This window comes from Myotis yumanensis, unplaced genomic scaffold, assembly GCF_028538775.1.
Source record: "Myotis yumanensis isolate MYYU_CA2020_CCGP unplaced genomic scaffold, mMyoYum1.0.hap1 SCAF_2, whole genome shotgun sequence".
Taxonomy (NCBI): Eukaryota; Metazoa; Chordata; class Mammalia; order Chiroptera; family Vespertilionidae; genus Myotis; species Myotis yumanensis.
In genome coordinates this window covers 45,606,694-45,628,831 of record NW_027223753.1, presented here as the reverse complement: position 1 = coordinate 45,628,831, position 22,138 = coordinate 45,606,694, and the positions used below count along the sequence as shown (strand labels likewise).

Below are 22,138 nucleotides of genomic sequence, written 5' to 3'. Positions count from 1 at the left end.
CAGGCCTCTAGTGTTTTATAATAGTTCATGCTGGGAAGCAAGATCCTGGGACCTTCCCCATTATACATACCAAGAATTCATCACAGAAGCATATAGGTTGGAATTACTTGTCTGTGCACTCTTCAGATTTCTTTTCTGCCTTCCTTCTTTTTTTTTTTTCCTTTCTTTTATTTTGTTTGTTTTGTTTTAGGCTAAACTGAAAGTATAGGAGGCAATGTTCCTTTGTGCTTTTCCTGCTCTAAATAAAGAGTTTACATTTCTTTTATGTGAAAATGATAAGAAAATCTAAAAATCTTGCCCAACTCTGATCAAGTTACTTGAAGATAACTAAATCACACACCTAATGTTATACACAAAATATCTGCCTTGGATAACATAAACAAATATTCTATTCTATTTGTGTGATCCCCAGTCTCTTTAGAAATTCTGATTAATCACACTGATCACTTTGGATGTATCAAAACTCTAATACTCAGGAAGTCTAGGTAAATTCCATTTTCCTGAGGTTCTCATGAATGATGACAAGTTACTACTGAAAAAAAAGGTGTTCCTAAAGCTATTGTTTTTACAATTGTGGCAGTTGTGGTTCAATGGAAATGCTTTATACGTAAGAATCAGAAAACCTAAATTTGAGACTGTTATCTAGAGGCTGTTGACATTTGGACAAGTCACTTAACTTTTCTGAACCTTGGTTTCTTCAACTATAAAATGGAGATAAAGCCCCCTTTCTCACACAATTTTAAGGCATTACTGTGATAGAGTGGAAATATTTTATAAACGGCTAAGTACCTCATAAATATAGGATACCATTATGAATAAGGGTACCAATAAAAAAAAGCTTAGGGGAAATTATAGTTTTCCACTACCCTATTAAGTTTTCAAAAATGATGTTTTTAAATGTACATTTGGGGAAGAAAATGAAAGAATACAATTCAATATGCTCTTTTCTCTGGCAGTAGAATTACAATTTTTTTCTCTTCTTCCTTATCTAATTTTCCTATTATAAATGTGAATTACTGATATGATTTTTTTAAATTTAAAATAAACTAAGCAAAGCTGCGCTCACTTCGCTGTGAGAAGGAGGAGGGCACTGTCAGCAAGCACCACGGGCCCCGCTGACACAAAGTGGCCGCGGGTGTCACATAGGTCTCTTCCTACGTGGTCCAGCTCAGGGACCGACTGAGCACATGGGAATTCTGCTCTTTCAGCATCTTCAACCACCTGTCACTTGACTTCAGCCTAATCAGCACCTTGTGATAAGTATAAACTCAGCTCAGTCAGGGCATAGTCTGAGTCCCAGCCAAGAAAAATGTCAACCCTTGCAGAGGGAGCCAAAAGCTAACGGTTCAGGGATTAGGTTCCATTGACTAGTCTAGGCATCTCAGGAGGGACCTGGCTCTTGTCCCCTCCCAGTGACAGGCCTGCGGATGGGGACATGGCAGCTAAAAAAGAGCCACACGGAGTTCTGTGAAAGCTCTAGGGCAGCCGTGGGCAAACTACGGCCCGCGGGCCGGATCCGGCCCGTTTGAAATGAATAAAATTTTTAAAAAAAGACCGTACCCTTTTATGTAATGATGTTTACTTTGAATTTATATTAGTTCACACAAACACTCCATCCATGCTTTTGTTCTGGCCCTCTGGTCCAGTTTAAGAACCCATTGTGGCCCTCGAGTCAAAAAGTTTGCCCACCCCTGCTCTAGGGTCTGTCTTTCTGTCTTTCTCTCTGTCTCTCTCTTTCTCTGCCCATCTCTAGCTCTCCTGCAGTCTCCTAAATATGCTGTTCTTTCTGCCTGGAAAGTTGCTAGCCACATGTACCTGGCTAGCAACTTCTCCAACTACTTTAAACTTTACTCGATGCAGCATGCCTTCCTTCTTGCCTTTGTGCTTACCAGTATTCCATCCCAGCCTGTCTCTGCCTACCCCACCCTAGACCATGAGTGGCCCCCGGATGGTGCCTGGCACACAGTCAGCTCTCAATAAGGTTTTCCCCAAACAATGGTCAGACCCCAGTTGACTGGCTGGGAGGTTCAGGAGTCCTGTCCTCTTTGGCTTTCATTGCACAGAGGACTTCACTCTGAAAGGCCAGGTAAGCTCCTCAGAAAGCCTTTTCCAGATCACACCAGCCCCAGAGGGGCTCCGCCCAGTCACCCCCAAACTTTCCACTTAGTAATTAATCCCCCACTGGCTGGGGACTGCCCCCTGGAACTTCGTTTCCTATGGAGAAACATGGTAGGCATCTGACGAGCAGGAACTGTGTCTTAACCCAAACTCCATTTTACGCTCGAGAAATAGGAATCAGTGCCTTCATGCTCCAAGTACATGAGAAAATATCAAGGTGAGTAAGACGTGCTCCCTGTCCTCATAGATGAGCACAGACATACAGGTGAGGGAGACAGACATGCAGGTAACAACTGAACTGAGTTTCTTATAATTAGGGTATTAGCCTCATTCTATTGGGGTATTCTCTCTGGGAACTTCAGAGATGGGATGTGCCAACCTTCCTGTGGGGTTTTTACCTACAGGGAAATGTGCTCAAGAGATTGCAGATTAGAACAGGCAGAGAACTAGGTAGAAAATCTGATCGTCTACACAACAGAAACAAGTTAGGTGCCTGAGAATAAAGCTCCCATGCCTTCTATCATTTTGCACACCTGTAATTACCTGGCCAGGATCTGACTTCCTTCCCCAAATATGGACTCCACAGAGCCCTCCACCAGGACCACACTGTGTCCCCAGAGCATCCCCCAGCATCTGGGGTACAGTTGAAACTCCATAAATATTTGAGGAATGAATTGATTAAAAGAAATACAAATATGAAGGTCTTTTCATGGAGGTAAAATTAAAAGAAATTTGCAAAGCACGAATGGTGCAGTTCAAGTTATCACTCCTATCTGATGCATCGGCACTAGGACCTTTTAAAGATGGTTCAGGGGGGAAATGATGCTAACCTCTACACCTGGCCCGATCATAATTTACTGGCATAGTTCCATGGGACATCAAGTTGATATTCATCCTGGCTTCCTATCCCTCTTTCCCAAGGCCCCATTTTCCTGAGGAAGAGTTTCAAAAGCAGTGACTTTCTATTCTATTCAGTGGCTTCACTTTAGATCACCTTCCCAATAAGTTCAAGGTGGAACAGAACTGACCACCTTGCCCTTTGCCATTGCGTATAAACATGTACATCATCATCCACAGTTGGGGGGGTGGAAATAACTTTGCACCCTGAGATCAACCGAAATAACAGGTTCACGCTGTCTAGTTCTAGTGCCCATGTCTGAGTCCGTAACAAAAACACACCTTTATCCCTAGTGTCTGTAATGCTGATGTCAGAGGGAGTGTCCCAGCCTCTTTGGCTATGATAATCCAGTGAGATAGTTGCTGTATCTCCAACATAAACAGACTAATGTATAGTTGGTAACAGTAGTAATATCAGGGCTTGGGCTTTTAAATGCTAGTGGCTTGTTTTATTTGGTGAGCCAGTTCTTCTGAAGTCTGACTCCTTTGTACCCTTTTTCTTCTATAAAAGCTCATCTCTTCTCACAAAGACCTTGGGTCCCAACTCTGGACTATGGAATGTGGGGTGGGGAGTCCCCATAAGAGCTGCACACTGCTGCAAGGGTGAGGTGGGGATTCTCCACTGAGGCGGGTGTTTAAGCAGAAGAGCACTGACTGGCCACTTATGATTCCAGCGACCATAAAACATTGCATCGGGTGACTTTTAAAGTCCTTTCCTTTCCAACACCAGGATTCTGTTTGTAAAAGAGGGTGCCACATGAATAGTACATGTTTTCATTCATTCAACGAATGTTTGCTGAGCAGCTATTATGTGCTGGGCTTTATAGGAGGCTCTGGGGATATAGTGGAGAATAACACATATGTGGCTCCTGTTCTCGTGGAAATTATAGTCTAGTGGAGCTAGAAGACATTAATAAAGTCATCATAAATAAATGTAAAAATTATAGCTGCAATACGTGCAACAAAGGAGAAGTGTGTAGTGCCAGGGGGATGTGACCCACTCTGGAAGGTTAGGGAGGCTCTCTGAGAAACTGCCTCTGATCTGGCCTGGGAAAATGCAGAAATCAATGATCCTATACTCAATTAAGCTACAGAATTCAAATATTTCAAAGCTTTTAGAATCACTAATATCAACCCTGAGAAACTCTGTAAGGGAATTGTTAGAAACATTTGCCATCGAGGGATGTGGTAGGTAGAAATTAACTCCTCTATAAATTAGAAGAGCAGAAGTTAAGTAAGTTCAGCTACACTCATTCACAGCAGTGGAGACCCATGGCTATCCAGTCTGATTTCTAAAATGTTTATCTCAGAAATATTACAAAACAATTTTCTTTTTTTCAAAGAGAAAGAGAGAAAGAGCTTGCGAATTCTTCTCATGATGCATTCTGTTTGAATAAAAAAGGTATCTAAGGGAAGACAGAACCATGGTTGACACTTAGTATTTGTTGAGTGGGTTGACAAATAAATAAACAAGAACAAACGTTAACAGGAAATTTAAAGTCAAATATTTGGACCCAGCCAGTGTGGCTCCATGGTTGAACATTGACCTATGAACCAGGAGGTCATGGTTCCATTTCTGGTCAGGGCACATGCCCGGATTGGGGGCTTGATCCCAAGTAGGGGGCATGCAGGAGGCAGCCAATCAATGATTCTCTCTCATCCTTGATGTTTCTCTCTCTCCCTCTCGCTTCCTCTCTGAAATCGATTAAAATATATATATGTTTTTTAAAGTCAAATACTTGGGTTTAAAGAAATCAATTCCACAAAAGTCACATAGGAAACTTTTCTTGCCAAATGCTCTTGAGTAAAAACTCAAAGGGGTTTAATTATCTATAACATTATATGGGCCAAACAGTATTATAAAATGTCCTAAAAGCTAACATAAGTGAAGGTCATATCAAGCACAGTTCAGAGCCCAGTTCCCTGGAAATAATCATCCCACTCTATTCCTTACCTGCCAGTCAACCCTGGAGGCCCAGTGGGCACCTGATTTCCTAAGAGGAGCACTGGTGAACTTGGGAGCACCCAGAAGCTGGTTTTGGGTAGATAAGTAATGTGACATGAGGGTGGCCTGGAGAAGAGAGAACCTGAGGACTGCCTTCCAGTCCTTGCAGGCCTGGCACATGACAGCGGAGCAGCTTGTGCTGTGCCGTCTTCAAGCCTATCCCCGGTCACTCAATACAGGGGATGCCTAGTAGGCTCCAGGGCTCTGATTTACCTGGACCAGTGATGCCCACAGGGGCCTGTGGAGCAAGAAGTTACTGGATATATCACCAAATAAAAGAGGCAGGCACTTGACTCAGTTTAGCTAAAACCATACAGACAGGATTTCTTACAGTGGAATGTTTTGGAATCTTCCTATGTTAACAATGTGAATCACCAAGACAGAGAGGTGTATCCAATTTTCCCAATCATCACTGAACTCAGAACCCTCTCATGGGAAACCTCTTTCTAGACTTCCAAACACCCTGGGAAGCCTTGTTCTAGACTTTTCTCTTTCATTTGAAACAGGTACATGGAGTTAGAACACCAAAGATTTAGACATGGTGTTTGCCTCCAAAGACAGCTTCATCCATAAAGAGGGACTGGTACCAAGCTTGCTCTGGGTAACACTAGGGGGAATCTCATGGGAGGAGACCACCTCACAGGTTCATTGGTTATTCATCTAGTGTCCTGTGGAGTAATGTAGCATCACCCATACTTTATGAGGTAGGAAAGGTCTAAGCCAGCGGTTCTCAACCTGTGGGTCGTGCCCCCTTTGGCGGTCGAACAACCCTTTCACTGGGGTCGCCTAAGACCATCCTGCATATCAGATATTTACATTACGATTATTAACAGTAGCAACATTACAGTTATGAAGTAGCAACGAAAATAATTTTATGGTTGGGTCACAACGTGAGGAACTGTATTTAAAGGGCCAGAAGGTTGAGAACCACTGGAGTGGTACCCTAAGTGGACCTAGAACCTTGGGAAATCATCCAGTCTTCTTTGTGGACACTGTTCAATGCTACACCTCATTCATCTTTCTTAAAACCCTACAATTCTATCAAGCCAATTCAATACCAAGAAGTATTGCCACTCCCCCAAGGATATTAAATTGCTTGTAATTTTATAAATAGGTGTCTCAAAATTTCCACCCTACCCCAGGACTTGTGGGATAATAAATGAAATCAGCATTCTATTCTGTTTAACCTCAAATGAACTGCAACTCAATGGCGAGACTCACAGAACACTGGATTTTGGTCTTCTTTTCTTTGCTAAAGAATGGAAGTAGAATACTGAAGGACAAAGAACATTGGTCCTTTTACTTCAAAATATGGGATAGAGGGAACAGGAGGAGAAGAAATATGGCCACTGAAGTACCTTGCAACCTAGCTGGAGACTAACACATAGGAAAGGGCCACACACCAAAATGGCTGTTTGGAAAGGAAGAGAGATCATTGTAGGTAGGATGGGTAGTGGGGAAGGTCACAGAGGTGGTACTTCAGGTAAACAACGGATAGGCCAAGAAGAGGAGGGAGAGCACAGAAAGTGGGGTGTAAAGGTGTTTGGACATCCCCCAAGCATACCACATCCCACTCTTTCATTATACCACAATTTACAGATACATCCTCATGGTTAAGAAAGTAGTTTTAATTTCTTGATCACCTAGCAACTTAGTTCCACCCTAATGGTCTCCCTTCATTTAACCTCAATAAATCACAACTCATTGCTATAGAAAACCCGGGCCTATTAAAGAGCATGATTTAATGCTGTGCTGAAACCTTCCCTTAAATAAAAATGAAAAACTGACTCGCTCTACCATATTTCTTCCTAGAAATGAAAACATTTATAAAGGTTTCCTTGACCACCGAGGGAAGAAAAATATGTTTATCACTCTGTTAAGTCCCCACAGACTCAATGACCAGGCTGCCGAGGAGGGCCCCAAGCTTCCTGTCTCGGTAGATGTGATCCTCCTGAAAGTAAAATTAGCCCTCCTTGGCTGAACGTGCTTCCCGCTTTTCAAACGTGTACACTTCATCAGGGTTGTTATAAATAAGTTGCATCCTGATTTAGGACACATCAGCTACCGTTGCTATTTCAGTGCGGACCGAGCAGCCTAAGCTTTCACCGCAGGTATTGTTTACAGGAAAAGAAAGGGGTAGCGCAGGGCTGCGCACTTACCGGTCCCGAAGCTCTCCTCCCCACAGAGGGACAGTTTGCCTGCATCCATCAAATTCCCAAAAAACTTCCAACCAGTGGGGGTCTCATACAAAGCGATCTTTGTAGCATTAGCCACCCTTCAAAGGCATGAAATCAAAGTTACATCACAGCAGGACTGTTAGCATAGCCATGTGAGGGATGGAAAATAGCAACCATTATTGTAATCAAGGGTCCCATTTAGCGCTGCTCAGAGGTAGACACAATTCTAGGATTGGTGGAAAAGCGTCAGAGAAAACTTGTGCACAATGGGCTATTCTATGTGGACTCAGAGGAGCGGGTAGAAGAGGAAGGAGAAAGAAATAGCTCAGCTCACTGACTTTAATATTTTAGAAGAAGCAACAGGAGCAAAATGTGCAAGGCTGTTTGGGGGGCTATTTAAACGCACATGTTTTGGAGATAGTCAACATCTATAACTATTCTATAAAGAACAAAAGAATGATGTTTTGATGTACTTATAATTACAAAATAATAGAATATGGGGTCTAGGAGGTCAGTATTTTACAGAGAAGGAAAGAGGGCGCAGAATGTTGTGTGATCAGCCCAAGGTCACACAGCCAGGATGCCCAGTGCTTGCTGTTCAGCTGCCAGTCGAATGTTCCTTTCATTTCACCAGAAGGCCCCACAAGGACAGTGCCCAGCGGGCTCTCCCATTGCATCAGCTTCATCCACACTGACCCATGGTCCCCTGTCCCCTCCAACACATCTTTTACTTCTCCCTATATTTCTTTAGATTATTTAAAACTTTCAGTGACTTCTTTTTAGATGCCTTTCCCTTTGAACAGGAAGTTACCACATTTCATTCACTGTTTTGGTGAGGTTTGCTTTCCAGAATGCCTGCCTGATGCTAACAAAACAGTGTCGAGCTTCGATTCTAACGTTTGAGGAAAATCAAATCTAAGATTTTGAAAACTGTGAAATACAATGAATGTTTTTCTGGGTAATGAGGTGTCTCCATTGTGGTTCTATATATGGATTATCAGTTTTTCCAGAAGTTGGAATTAAACTGTTCTTGGATGATGCAGAAAGTATTTCAGGACCTGATAGGTCTAATGTACAATGTGGCCACACACCAGCTCACGGCTTTAGGTGGAGGATGCAGAGGCAGAAGGCCTGGGTTCTGATCCAAGCTCTTATTTAGTTGTGGGGTCCTAGACAAGACAGCTAACTTCTTTTTTGGTTTCTTCTTCTTCTTAAAAACAAGGATTGCTATGGTCTAGCCCAGTGATGGCGAACCTATGACACGTGTGTCAGAGGTGACACTCGAACTCATTTTTTTGGTTGATTTTTCTTTGCTAAATGGCATTTAAATATATAAAATAAATATCAAAAATATAAATCTTTGTTTTACTATGGTTGCAAATATCAAAGTTAGGGTTTTTCAAAATGCTGACACGCCGAGCTCAAAAGGTTCGCCATCACTGGCCTAGCCTGTTTGGCTCAGTGGATAGAATGTTGGCCTGAGAACTGCAGGGTCCCGGGTTCGATTAGGGTCAAGGACATGTACTTAGGTTGCAGGCTCAATCCCTGGCTCTGGTTGGGGCTTGTGCAGGAGGCAACCAATCGATGTGTCTCTCTCACATCGATGTTTCTCTCTCTGTGTCTCTCCCACTCCCTTCCACTCTCTCTAAAAATCAATGGAAAAATACCCTTGGGTGAGGATTAACAAGAAAAAATAAAGATTGCTGTGAGGAGATGATGAATGTCAAAAAGCACTGTGTAAAACACAAACCACTATATGAATATTAATCATTATTCTCCTGTTAGCTGACGTCAGCACTATTCTGTAACACACATGCACACAAAACCCACAATAGAAAACTGCTACGTGGCCCAGTGGTTAGGAGCAAAGATTCTGGGTTTAAGTCCTGACTCAGCCGTTTACTAGCTGGGTGACCTTGGGCATGCTACTTACCTTCTTTGTCCCTCTTGTTTTCCCACTTGTAAAGTGGGGTTTATATAGCATTTACCCCACGGGGTTGGTCTGAGAATTAATGACTTACAGCATATCAAGTACTCAGTGTCTAGCACAAGGTAACGCTCAATAAATATTAGTTATTATTATAAGAGCCTAGATATGTGCGTTCTGCTTTCCTACCTACCTGCTATGGCCTTTTATTCATTCAGTTGTTCTTTATTCACTCATTCAGCATGTACTAGGCACCTGACGTTCTAATTAACATTCTCCCTGGTTGGCCCTCATTTGTTATTTATTACTGATATTTTTCAATAATTTTAGATGTGGTCTTATAATCCACCTTAAAGCTTTTATAAATAAGGTTATATATAATAAATAAATAAATAAGCAACTCACAGATATCCACTGTTTATTGTCACTGGGTCCTTTCTCATAAAAACTGAATGTAAATTTTTTTAACCATTTGAGCTTTCAGTTTATTTCGATTTTTAATAAGTGAACACTTGCTGTGTTTGTATGTGCATGGGTATCCGATGAGGGAGGGATGAGGAATCCTTCTTTGAAACACTGATCTTACTTCAAACTGCTCTTTCCCCACACTCTGCACACTGCTAAAGGAAATGGCTCTTTAGAATAATGTCTTGACTACAGTGGGAGGGCCATCCATTCATTTATTCATTAACATTCAATCATTCATTTTCTAAACTGTGTGCATGCACGTGTGTGTATCCCCTACTATCTATGTGCTAGACACACTATGGTCAGGTGGAGTTTAAGATGGTGAAGTAGTCAGTCTTTTCTCTGTAGAAGTTTATAGTCCAGGAGGGCCGATAGTTAAGTACGCAGGCTACCAGAACACAGCGTGGTATATGCGGGGGGTGGAAGAAGTGCAGGGTGCTAAAGGGATCACAGAGACGGGACATCTCACCCAGAAAAAACTTCACCCATTCCTTCCTAAAATAAGCACTTATTTAGCATCAGATGCCCTGGCTGGAAGGGGAGGAAGAGTGTTCCAAGCACGGAAAAGGGCCTGCGGAGGGCCAGGGGAACGGAGAGACCTACCTGTCCAGGGCCCCGCTGGTGGGCATGCTGCGTGCTAAGCCGCGGACCCCGGTTTGCTGGAAGTATGGAATGCTGAAGATGTTGGCAGCAATGACGGCCACGGAGTCTGAAGGGTTCACAAAGAAGCCGTGCTTGCCCAGAATCATGTTTCGATCCTTTGAGAGAGAGGGAGTTTCAAAGGAAGAGCTTTTAGTCAAACTGTGGAAGAAACCAAACTATCCTACATGGTGGTGGGGGGCGGGGGGGAATGAAACTTTAAATTATAAAACTTGAAACTAATACATTTGTTCAGCGTGGGCTTTAAACACTGGATTTGTTTCAAATGGATCTGTACAGTACCACTGAGCCAAAGAGCTAAAACTGTTTTCAATGAAAGCGCAAGCCAACTCCTTCTCAACCGAATACCCTGTTCTCCCTCCAGATGCCAGCTGACTTTAACCTCCCAGGCCTTTTCCAAACCCTGGAACCAATCACCTCTCTCCCAGAGGTCAGGAGAGACAGAAACAAGAATGGAAATGCTGGCTATTTATATAGTTTGGTAGGCCTGTCTGGCATCCTTCGAGGAACAAAGCAGATTTCTTCAAGGAAGGGCTTCTAAATCATGGCCCGTCCATTTGGTGCAGAACCACAAGGTATGCTGCCACTATCCCTGCTTCCTTGGTGCCTGATATGCGGGAAGTTCTAGAACACAGGGAAGAGAAACTCCCATCATGCACTGCCTCAGAAAGATGCATTGCAAAATAGTGTCTGCTCCGGACCACTTCAACTTCCCCAAATTTTGATATGGGAAAATTTATATTTCAGGAAAATAATAAATCTAGCTAATGTCAAGGAACAACAAGCAACAATAAAGAATATACATATTTTCAATGAAGTAGACATGTGTAGTGCCTATTATTTCTGAGATATCAAGAATGCAAACCTAAAACACATTTCCTCCTTGTCTGGTATATGTTCACCAATGTAAATAAAAGAGTGGGTATTAAAAATCTTAATTATAGAGAGAGAATAAAAGGTTAATGCTCTCATTATAGTTCCATCATTCAACTATTGTAAATGAATGAATGGGGATATTATATTTCCAAAATCCTTTCCAGAGATTGAATAAGTAGCTAGCTGCTAGTTGAGAATAGAAACCTATCTTAGGATAGGTATCTAGAACCCAGCCAGCTCATGAATCAGTAGTCATTAGATCATAACAAGACCCTAAATATCCTGCCACTCTTAGCAAACATGAATGTCTGAAATTAAAAATATGGGTTGCCCGGCCTGTGTGGCTCAGTGGTTGAGGGCTGACCGGTGAACCAGGAGATCACGGTTTGATTCCCAGTCAGGGAACATGCCCGGGTTGCAGACTCCATCCCCAGGAGGGGGTGTGCAGGAGGCAGTCGATCAATGATTCTCTTTCATCATTGATGTTTCTATTGCTCTCTCCTTCACCCTTGCTCTCTCTGAGATCCATAAAAATATATTTAAAAAAAGAAAACATGGGTTCATTTCAAAGACTCTTATTTCTGTTTGAGAAGGTCTTTTAATTTTTTGGCCCTGACCCCAGGTGCAATGAAAGGTCTTGACTCTCACACTAGGCCCACAGGGTCTGGCAGGTGCAGCCCACTTTTCCTCCTCTGTAGGATCAGGCCTAGCCTGCGTCAGAGTTCACGTAAAGGCACTTATACCCACCCCATCTCCATCAAAGGCAGCCCCAAAGTCATGCTCTCCTGTCTTCATGGTCTCCACCAGGTCAGCTGCGTAGGTGAGGTTGGGGTCAGGGTGGTGGCCTCCGAAGTCCTCCAGAGGAATGCAATTGACTGCCGAGTTTGCAGGGGCGCCGAGTTCTTCGCAGAGGATCTTCTTTACATACGGTCCCACCACTGCGTCCAGCATGAAATGAAGACTCAGAAAATAACGCTTATGAAAGTCCGTGAGGGTTGGGGGATGAGGTAGAAAATGGCATGCACAACAATGAGAATGTGCAAACTGTATGCAGGAGCTAGTGGAAACATAAGCCCGGCTGTAGTAGGAGGTTCTAAGAAAAGGAGTAATGAGAGATTAGGTTGGAAAGGGTGGGGCCAGTTGATCAAGGAAAGAGTGGGGAGAAGGGAAGGAGCTGACCATCATGAAGGCCCTACGACACACCTGTGCCAGACGCTTCTCAACCATTTTCTCACTCAGTCCTTGAAAAGGCCCACAGGGTGGCACAGCTCGGTGTTTAAGAGCATGGACTCTGGGATCGGAGTGCCTAGGTTCAAATCCCAGCTCTGCCAGTCACCAGCTGTATAATTCTGGGAAAGTTATTTAGTCTCTTTGTGCCTTTGTCTCCTCTATCTGCATAATGAGGATAATTGTAGTAGCTATCTGGCAGGGTTAAGAGAGTTAATAAATATGAAACACTGAAAACAGTACTGGCACATGGTATAAATGTTTGCATTATAATTATCACCATCAATTTATAGAAAAGAAAACTGAGGTTCTGATATGAAACTGTTTGCCCAAACTTACACAGTAGGAGTGGGAGCTGGGATTCAGAGCCCTAATCTTTCTACTCTATCAAGTTATCTGACAAACTGATCAAAAGAGTACAGATAAAAACAGTAACTACAACAATGAACATCAGGAAAAACTAGTCCCATACGTTATGGTGACATCCAGTATAACTACCAAGAACATTCATTTCTAAAATATTGAGAATGTGTTTTCCTCAAGGTACTGACACCAATATATGTTGCAGAGATCAGAACAGAATAGAATGTGTATCTCCCATTAGGAGCCACATGTTAAGGAAGCGATTGACACAACACAGAATGAGATCTAGGCAGCCAGGGCTGTAAAGGATATAGAAATGGAGGCATTAGAGCAGCGGTTCTCAACCTGTGGGTCGCGACCCCTTGGGCGATCGAATGACCCTTTCACAGGGGTCGCCTAAGACCATCCTGCATATCAGATATTTACATTACGATTCATAGCAGTAGCAACATTACAGTTATGAAGTAGCAACGAAAATAATTTTATGGTTGGGTCACAACATGAGGAACTGTATTTAAAGGGCCAGAGGTTGAGAACCACTGCATTAGAGGAACAACGAAAAGGCCTGAAGAAAGAAGTCTACTTCATAACCAGCTCCTCTCAGCAAATACTCCATTATAAGTCCTATTCCTGAGCCAACTTAGGCTTTTCCTCACTCCTCTAATGTGGCATCTTAAAAATATAAAACTTCATGCATTTGCTACAGCCACTGCCTCACTGGGAATGACCATCACTTGATTTTCCACCACCCTCGATCTGTCTTACATAAAAGCTAAATCGATTGCCACTTCTTCCAAGAAACCTTGCTTAATACTGCCTTGTCAAACTATACCTTTTTCCACACCCCAAAGAGAATACTTGAAATTCTATCTAATCCTCATTTTGTTGGCCTTGGTGATGGTAGTCTTTTTGTGTTGTTTTTTAAAAAATATATATTTATATTGATTACAAAGAGGAAGAGAGAGGGAGAGAGAGATAGGAACATCACTGATGAGAGAGAATCATTGATTGGCTGCCTCCTACACACTGGGGGTCGAGCCCGCAACCTGGGCATGTACCCTTGAATGGAATCAAACCCAGGACCCTTCAGTCTGCAGGCCGGTGCTCTATCCACTGAGCCAAACCAGCTAGGGCCTGGTGATGTTAGTTTTTTACCCATCTCATCACTCCAGGCACTGCAAGCTCTTTGAGTCCAGGCCTACCCACCAACCATACACATAGTAGGTACTCAATACATGTCTGTCGCATGGTTTGAAAAAACAGAATAGCTTTTGTCTGAATAAAGAAGTACACCCAGCCCAGCTGGAAAGGCTCAGTTGGTTAAGCATTGTCCTGTGCACCAAAAAGTTGTTGCTTCAATTTCCGGTCAGGGCACATGCCTAAGTTACGGGTTTGATTCCCAGTCAGGGCCTGTGCTGAAGGCAACCGATCAGTGTTTCTCACATTGATGTTTCTATCTATCTATCTATCTCTCTATCTCTATCTCCATCTCTATCTCTATCTCTATCTATCTATCTCCCTTAATCTCTCTAAGCATGGCCTTGAGTGAGGTTTAACAAAAAAGTAGACCCATTCATGGGACTCCAAAGCCAAGTTAGGACCCAAGGGGAGGAGTTTCAGGATGGGAGATCCAGCCCTCCAGGAGAAGGCTTTCTAACCCTGGTCATGCAGTGTTAACAGGAGGCTCTCAACAGCATCATCAAAAGGGTTCAGCACAGCAGAAAGTCTTTCTCAGCCAGACAAGCAGCTGGATTCCAACAACAAGGAAAATCCTGCTGCTCAAAGCTTCCAAAATTCTAAATTATTACAAAACAAATGGACAACCTAAATGCTCAGGAATTCCTGTATTCCTACAAGCAAGAAAACCTCATGGTTCACTTCATAATGACAGCTGCTGTCTCCACTGACCTGGCTACACAGCCCCCAGAGGAAGAAGAGGGAGAGACACACATCCTGTTGTTCCTGAATTTAATCCCGGGCTTGCTCTGCCCGCTTCTAAGAAAAGGAGCATGCGGGGGCAGGCGAGAGGGGCTGTGGGGCTCAGGAGCGTGTTCACCACATCTAGTAAATGACAAAACGCCCCCTTGGAAACAGAGGGGTATTTAGAATAGAACGTAAGGTATCTTCGGAGAGGCAGGAAGAGTCCACAAACACGGCTGCACATGACACAAACCTGATGCTTAATGTGAAGACACTGCCCTTCACACCACCTTGCTGTGGGGACTGTCTCGACTGCCTGCTGCATACAGTCAGATTTTTATTTCTGTGGGTATTGTTGAAATGGTTGCAAAATAATTGTTTAAAAAATATCAGAGATGGAGAAATACAAGAACCATATGATTTCAGGCCTATGTGGGCTATAAAACAAAAGGCAACGAACAAACGCATAGACACAGACCACAGTATGGTGGTTACCAGGGGGGAAAGGCGTGGAGGGTGGAGGAAGAGGGCACAGGGGGTCAAATGTATGGTGACGGAAGGAGATGAGACTTTAGGTGGTGGAAACACAATGCAATATACAGATGATGTATTCATAAGGTTGCATGCCTGAAACTTATATAATGTGATTAACTAAAGTTACCCCCAATAAATTTAAATTAAAAAATGAGGGGAGAAGAGCCAGAGGGAGTCTTAAGAAAAGGCTTGTTAAAGCATCATGATGCACAGAGCGGAGAGCAGCTTCGCGTCTGAGAGAAGGGCGCGGCAGGGGAGCAGCCCGTACCTCCGTGCATGGCATCGATGCGGATCTTCAGTCGGTTTGGACCGGACAGCAGTTCTTTGAGTGCACTGAAATCAAAGATGTTTCTCAGCATCGCAGCATAAGCTTCCACCGAATCCACAATTTCCACTGCGGGAAGAGGCAATATTGAAAGATGGAGGCACTAAGCACATTTAGAAATGTTCTCCTCTGCAATGATGGCATTGCTGCAAACATGCCATGGCTGTGTTAAAATGCCAATTACCGAGCAGCCCCCAGATGCCAGGACGGTACCGGATCCCGAATTCAACACTAACAATGTTCCTGGGAGGTAAATGATCTGATCCTATTTTGTAGACAAGGAAACGCAAGGTCTGTAAGGTTAAACCACTTGTCCACACAGCTGGGATGGGGCACACAGGGGATTTTTGACGGAGGTTTGCCTGGTGGTAAACTCAAGCTTTTCTGCCACACTGATTCCCTATCCATCTTCATGAGAAGTGTGTTTTGGTGTCATAAATAACAGAAAATGTGACACCTACTTTCCTTTCCTTTTTCCAGGCCCATTGCCATCACGATTTAATGATAAAAAGCAGAAAAAAAGTATTTTTTAATGAATCATTTTCACATGCACCACTAAAGGAATAAAATAAATATAAGAACTTAGTCTTGCTGGATTTTCAGGGGTCTGAACATTTTCAAGATGTTAAGAATTTAAGAAATTCTCTACTAATGTTTTCTAAACCCTAAGCAGGTCTTCAGGATGTGGCAAAGTACCACCTTCTCTTTGTTAGGATGCAACTGTCTGCTCTCCATGGGTAGGTTCAAACAAAAAATGCAGTCCAGGGGGAAGAATACATGTTAGAGCAAAGTTGAAATGCAAGTCACATTGCCAACCATCTCACCCTTATTTGATTAATATGAATAATTTCACAAACATTTACTCCATCAATCATTGTAATACCTTGATATTTAACAACAAAATGATTAACACGACTGCCTACACAGGGGGTTTCAATTTAGCCCCCAAAATGGTGTAATTTGATTTTACTGAATATTAGGGCAGGGAAAAAAAAATCAAAACCCAGGCTTTGGAATCATTCACACCTGGGTTTGAATCCTGGCTTACCGCTCACTCCCTGTGTGAGCTGAGCCTGTTACTCAAGCTCTCTCAGCCTTTTTCTCCTCACCTGGAAAAAGTGAATACCGACAGTGCTGCCCTCACAGGGCTACTGAAAGAATAAAGAGGAATAATAAATGGTAAGAGCTTGGCACATTAAAAAAGCTCAATAAAAGTTAGTTATGAATATAATCATACAAGTCTTCTAGCCAAATTCGTTTTATTTGGTAGATATGGAAGCTGAGGCCTTGAGATTTGGAAATGACTTACCCAGGGTCACACTGCTGATCACCCGCAGTGCCCAGAGAGCCCAGGTCTCTAGAGTCCCAGACCCAATTCCAGACCTGCTAATTAATGCATGCAAGGCTCAGTGACCACAATCTTTCTGAAGCTGAACACCCACATTATTAACACCTGGAAAGGCAAATCGCTCAAGTTGGAACTAGGAGTGGGCAGGAGGGGTTGGGGGAAGGGGGAGGTAAACATGCCTGTGAAGGGTTTGAACTTGTTTTCCAGGTCAAACTGCTGCTTTCCCAGAACTCCAAGGTCTACTTTCAGGTCAGGGCAAATTGCATATTCTTCGATTGTCTTGCTGATTTGGAAAATCTTATCAGTTACTGCTTCGGGAGCAGGACCTGGAAACCAAATAGCAAACAGTGGGTCATTTTGTACAGCTGACATGTAAACACACAAAAAATACAAAACTCATCAATTCCTCTTCACTCGCACATCTGCCATTCATCTCATCATCCAGGCAGCAAAGGATCAGGGTTTTCTAAAAGAAAATACCATGTTAGTGACCATTCATGCCTGGCTCCTCACATTCAGGTACAGCAGAACGAGAAGAATTTCATTTCCACCAAAAGGAAACAAAGAGCCCCCTTACTAAGGACCAGAACCAGAACCCTGGCCTCCCATGGCATTGATTAGTGATTTATCCTACTGAACATAACATTGACCATCCTCAAAATGACAGCACATTCACCTCCATTGGAAATATTGAATTTGATTCCAAAATCTCCATTGGGCCCTCCAGGGTTGTGGCTGGCTGTCAGGATGATCCCACCAAGGGCTTTGATCTTTCTAATGATGCAGGAAACAGCAGGGGTGGAGAGGATTCCATTCTGTCCAATAACCAAGCGGCCAATCTAGGGGAAGAAATCCAGAACACACACTTTCGCATCAGTGAGTCCAGAGCTCCTGCGCAGAAACCCCAGTACAACAGGCAGATGAACCAAGAACTATCCTATCGGACCAGGAAAGGTATTCTTTAATGAATATTTACAGCTTGGGTGGTTATTATTATTTTGAAGTGGAATATTATTATTGTTGACAAATAATACTATTATTGAAGTAAAATCATTATTGTTGAACAAAGCCATTCCTTCAAGTAGTTTTGGGGGACTGTGCAGTTTTAGTGTATAATCTGTACTATAAGACTCTGGCAAGAAAACATAAGAATATGCAAAACAGAGTCTTTCCAGACCAGGTTCATAATTTGGATACACTGAAAGAGTGTGAGAAAACCCACATTTTTATCCAATTCAATCATACTTTCCATCCACATTGGGAAAAGAATATAAGTTCAGTTTAAAAGAAATTCTAACCCAATGAGAAGACTTCTATAAATTAAAATGTTTAGAAAAGTAAAAAAGGCAAACTTTATATGAAGTCTATTACAGAATGTACCTCAGAATTTACATTTCCAGTCAAGCTTAGATGTTAATACAGTAGCCTGTCAGGTACTATATGAGTCACCTCTGGGCCAAGGCCTGGAATGCTGAGAGTTAGTACTGGGTAAACCAGTCAGAACTACCCACACAAAAGGGCTACAGGTAGTAGTTTTGTTGTGTTCTTAACTCACCTTCCCATATCTCTCAAAGATGGTATCAGCACAGCTCCTAGATCTTCCTTCACTAACATGATAGTCATTTATGTCTGTCTCAACATGACCCACATTGGACACACATGGAGAAGACTGACATACTTGGAGAAGATGTGACTGCCACATAAAAAGATTTATAAGTAAGGAGTTTGTGCCCTCCCTCCATTCTCCCTTCTGAGACAAGAAAGGGATGGGAACGCTTTGAACTTTTCCATTTGTTATTTCCTCCAGGCCCATCAGAGATAAACATGGTCGAAGAAACAACTTGAGAGTAGATGTGTTTCTCACGGTGAACACGCCAGTGAGATTCCGTTGGAAAGTTTCTCTGTGACTGTCACCTTTGTCATCCTCCCAGAGGTCACCCTCCCATCAGTCACGGCCTTATAATTCCACCCTTCCACCACCACCCACCTCCCAGGAAGCAGCTGGTTCAATTTCAGTCACCTCTTGGCTCGTAAGCCTATCTCCGAACAATTTCTGTTATACTAATATTTTTGTTATATCCTGCCTCCCTCAGGAAGTGCCAACGACCAGGGTAGGGGCTGTAAATAGGCTTCTTTATAAACGAGAGAAACCTGAAGATGGTGTGAAATCAATATTATGATTATCCTGAGCTTCTGAGAGCTTTCTACAGCCCATGGCACTTCCCATTCATTCTCACAAGGGCTCCTCCCATTGTGTAGATGAAGCAGCTGAGGTCAAAGTTGTCACAATCCTGCCCATTTGCTCATTCTTACATCCACCTAACAGAAGAACAACAAGCAATTAGGGAAAGGTGCTATGGTAGACATTGAGATAGATGACATGACAAGGTCACATGGCATCCAGTGGCAATAGCTGGCAAAAGCATTGAAACTTCCTGACTCAATACAGTGGGAATGGAAACATCTCACACGTCCAGCAGTTTCCAGGTGTGGTTCTTTTTTTTTTTTTTTTTTAATATATTTTATTGATTTTTTACAGAGAGGAACGGAGAGAGATAGAGAGCTAGAAACATCGATGAGAGAGAAACATCGATCAGCTGCCTCCTGCACATCCCCCACTGGGGATGTGCCCGCAACCAAGGCACATGCCCCTGACCGGAATCGAACCTGGGACCCCTCAGTCCGCAGGCCGACGCTCTATCCACCGAGCCAAACCGGTTTCGGCACCAGGTGTGGTTCTTGATGAGAATAAAAGACTATGGTTGAGGAGTTCCATGATTTCAATAGGCAAGGCTTAGAAATGGCAACTTAATCAGTCAGAGTGGCTGGTGGAGTTATCTGGAAATTGTATTTGCACCTGAAGCATACTGACTTTTACTTAGATTTTGTATGTATTTGGTGTGGGAGGGGAGACTGATAAATGAATATGAATCTATGCCACCCAATCACCCCTTAATTCTACCATCTAGTATAGTGATGTCTGCAGTCAGTGATGACCCAAGACTGAGGGACTAAACGAGGGGGTAATAGTAAAAAGGAAAGTTGAGAGAGAGAAGCAGGGAAGCCCTTAGTAGCTTCTTTGTCCTGGGTCCAAGAAGAGGCACAGCTGGCCAAAACATGCCCTTCCAAAGCAGACTCTTTCCCATGCATCACCCTCAGGAATATTAACTGTAAACTTGATGTTGGGAAAATATCACTCTGTTACCGTCCTCTGTTAAGGAAGTCTGAAGAACTGTTACAGCTCCTGACTCTAATCTCCCCTGCTTCTCTCCCACCTCTACCTCTGCTGCTCTACCCTGGCCGAATTGAGCCTACCTCCTCGGGCCCACCTAGTTCACCTTTCTATAGTCCTGTGTCCCTCCTCAACTCAAAAAGCTTCCCTGTACCATTTGATCCAGAAATTACACTTCTAGATATACACACAAAAGAAAGCAGAGACTCAAACAAATAACTTACACACACATGTTCATAACAGCATTACACACAACAGCCAAAGGTGGGAACAACCCAAATATCCATCAACAGATTAATGGATAAACAATATGCAGTATATACATACAATGGAATAATAGCCTTACAAAGGAATGAAACTCTGATACATGCTACAACAGGGATGAACCTTGAAAACATAAAATAAACCAGACACACAAGAACAGATATTGTCTGATTCCACTTATATGAGGTACCTAAAGTGGTCAAATTCATAGGCAGAAAGTAGAACAGAGGTCACCAGGGGCTGGGGGGAAGGGAGCATGGGGGGGGTGAAGTGATTGTTTAGTGGGTATAGAGTTTTGGATGGAATGATAAGAGTGCTGGAAAGGGATAATGATGATGGTGACAGAACACTGAATGTAATCAATACCACTGAAGCATGCACTTAAAAATGGTTAAAATGCAAAATTTTGTTATGTATGATTGGCCATAAAAAAATAAAGAAGAAGAAAGGATGCATCTTGCTCTGATGTCCCAGTGTCTACCGACTCAGAGGGAACCCCCTCAGCCTGGCACGGAGAGTCCCTCTTCCACCAGCGTTCCCTGCCCTTCTCCTCTCCTGCTACTCCCATCTGCCTCTCTCATCTCACACCACCAACTGGATACCTCACTGTTCCCCAATATTTTATAGTCAGACGTGACAGGGAGAAAACTTACATTTTCCTTTTACTTGAAAATAGGGCCTCGTGTCTTCTTATGTTTCACAAAAGACAAGATCCATTTTCTTCGCCCTGCTAGTCATATGCACGGGTATAGGTCTCATTTCTAAATGTACCTCTAAGTTCAAAGCTCTGGGGACCATATGAGATATCAGGATTAGAAATTCGGCACCACTAATATTTTATTTTGTACATTACAACTCCCTATAACTGCATACAGCTTTATGCAAAGAAAGACAAAGGGAAACTAACAAAGGCAAATTATATTCCATAATCCTTAAATGCACCAGATAAAAGTGTACTAAAGAGAAGAAGAAGAAGAAAAGATGATCTCCATTTAGCTCACTAAGCTGAAAAGTCCTCCCAAGAACTGGCTCATGAATGGAGTGGGTACGTATTGACAAAGGCGAGGAAGGAACATTGACTTCTACTGAACTCTGTGGTAGAAGATTATCTTTCCTTTAGATTTCCTCCCACAATCAAAGGGATGCTAAAATAGTCAGAATTTAGGATATGTTAGACAAAGAAGAAATCAAACTATATAGGATTTTAGAGGCTTTACCAGATTACAGCGCTGTATTGGTCCACTAAATGTGTTAAGTAATCCATTTGGGTAACAGAACTGCTCTAAAGGCAACGCTATTTTGAATAAAGAATGCCCTTGCAAAGGCATGAAAATATTGCTTGCGCTGGTTGCCACACCATAGGCAGTTACCATATTTAGTCAATGATTAGCACTTAAATGTATAATTGAGCAAACCTTCAGATTGTAAAACTGAGAAAGTCTATAGAGTCTGCCTGAATTACACATTCCTACCACCTCTTCCACATCCTTCAGCTCCACACAAAAATGAAATGAAGCCAAATACATCACAGCAAAGGGGACAGTGTACCAGATGCACTCAACAGCCCAGATATATGCGGGGAAATAATGTTCCATTCATTCTCTCTCAAAAGATTAAAAGCATCTTAATACCATTCCCTTTGCAGCTCTCCTCAAAGGTGAAATTTATAGCATGTCACATTTTATCTTAAAAATGGGTATGTGTCATAATAATTTCATATGTGAGTGCTTTATCAGCAATTTTTACATGAAAGGCATTCAGATTCTGAAACTAGGTAGAAAGGAAACTTTGCATTAT

At 42.7% G+C, this 22,138-nt stretch overlaps 1 protein-coding gene across 2 annotated transcripts in view; it reads right to left on the bottom strand.

The window, feature by feature from the left end:
- The window catches only part of PGM1 (phosphoglucomutase 1), a 56,577-nt gene that overhangs the window by 12,837 nt on the left and 21,602 nt on the right, over nt 1-22,138 (bottom strand). For both annotated transcript variants that reach the window (XR_011470243.1, XM_070405275.1), the window contains exons 2-7: nt 17,522-17,684; nt 17,025-17,171; nt 15,441-15,566; nt 11,876-12,066; nt 10,196-10,350; nt 7,180-7,295 (exon numbers count right to left, since the gene is read on the bottom strand). Coding sequence is in view for 1 of the 2 variants with exons in the window: in XM_070405275.1 (XP_070261376.1) it covers nt 7,180-7,295; nt 10,196-10,350; nt 11,876-12,066; nt 15,441-15,566; nt 17,025-17,171; nt 17,522-17,684 (898 nt within the window). In the remaining variant the exon portion in view is untranslated. The remainder of the gene's footprint in view (nt 1-7,179; nt 7,296-10,195; nt 10,351-11,875; nt 12,067-15,440; nt 15,567-17,024; nt 17,172-17,521; nt 17,685-22,138) is intronic.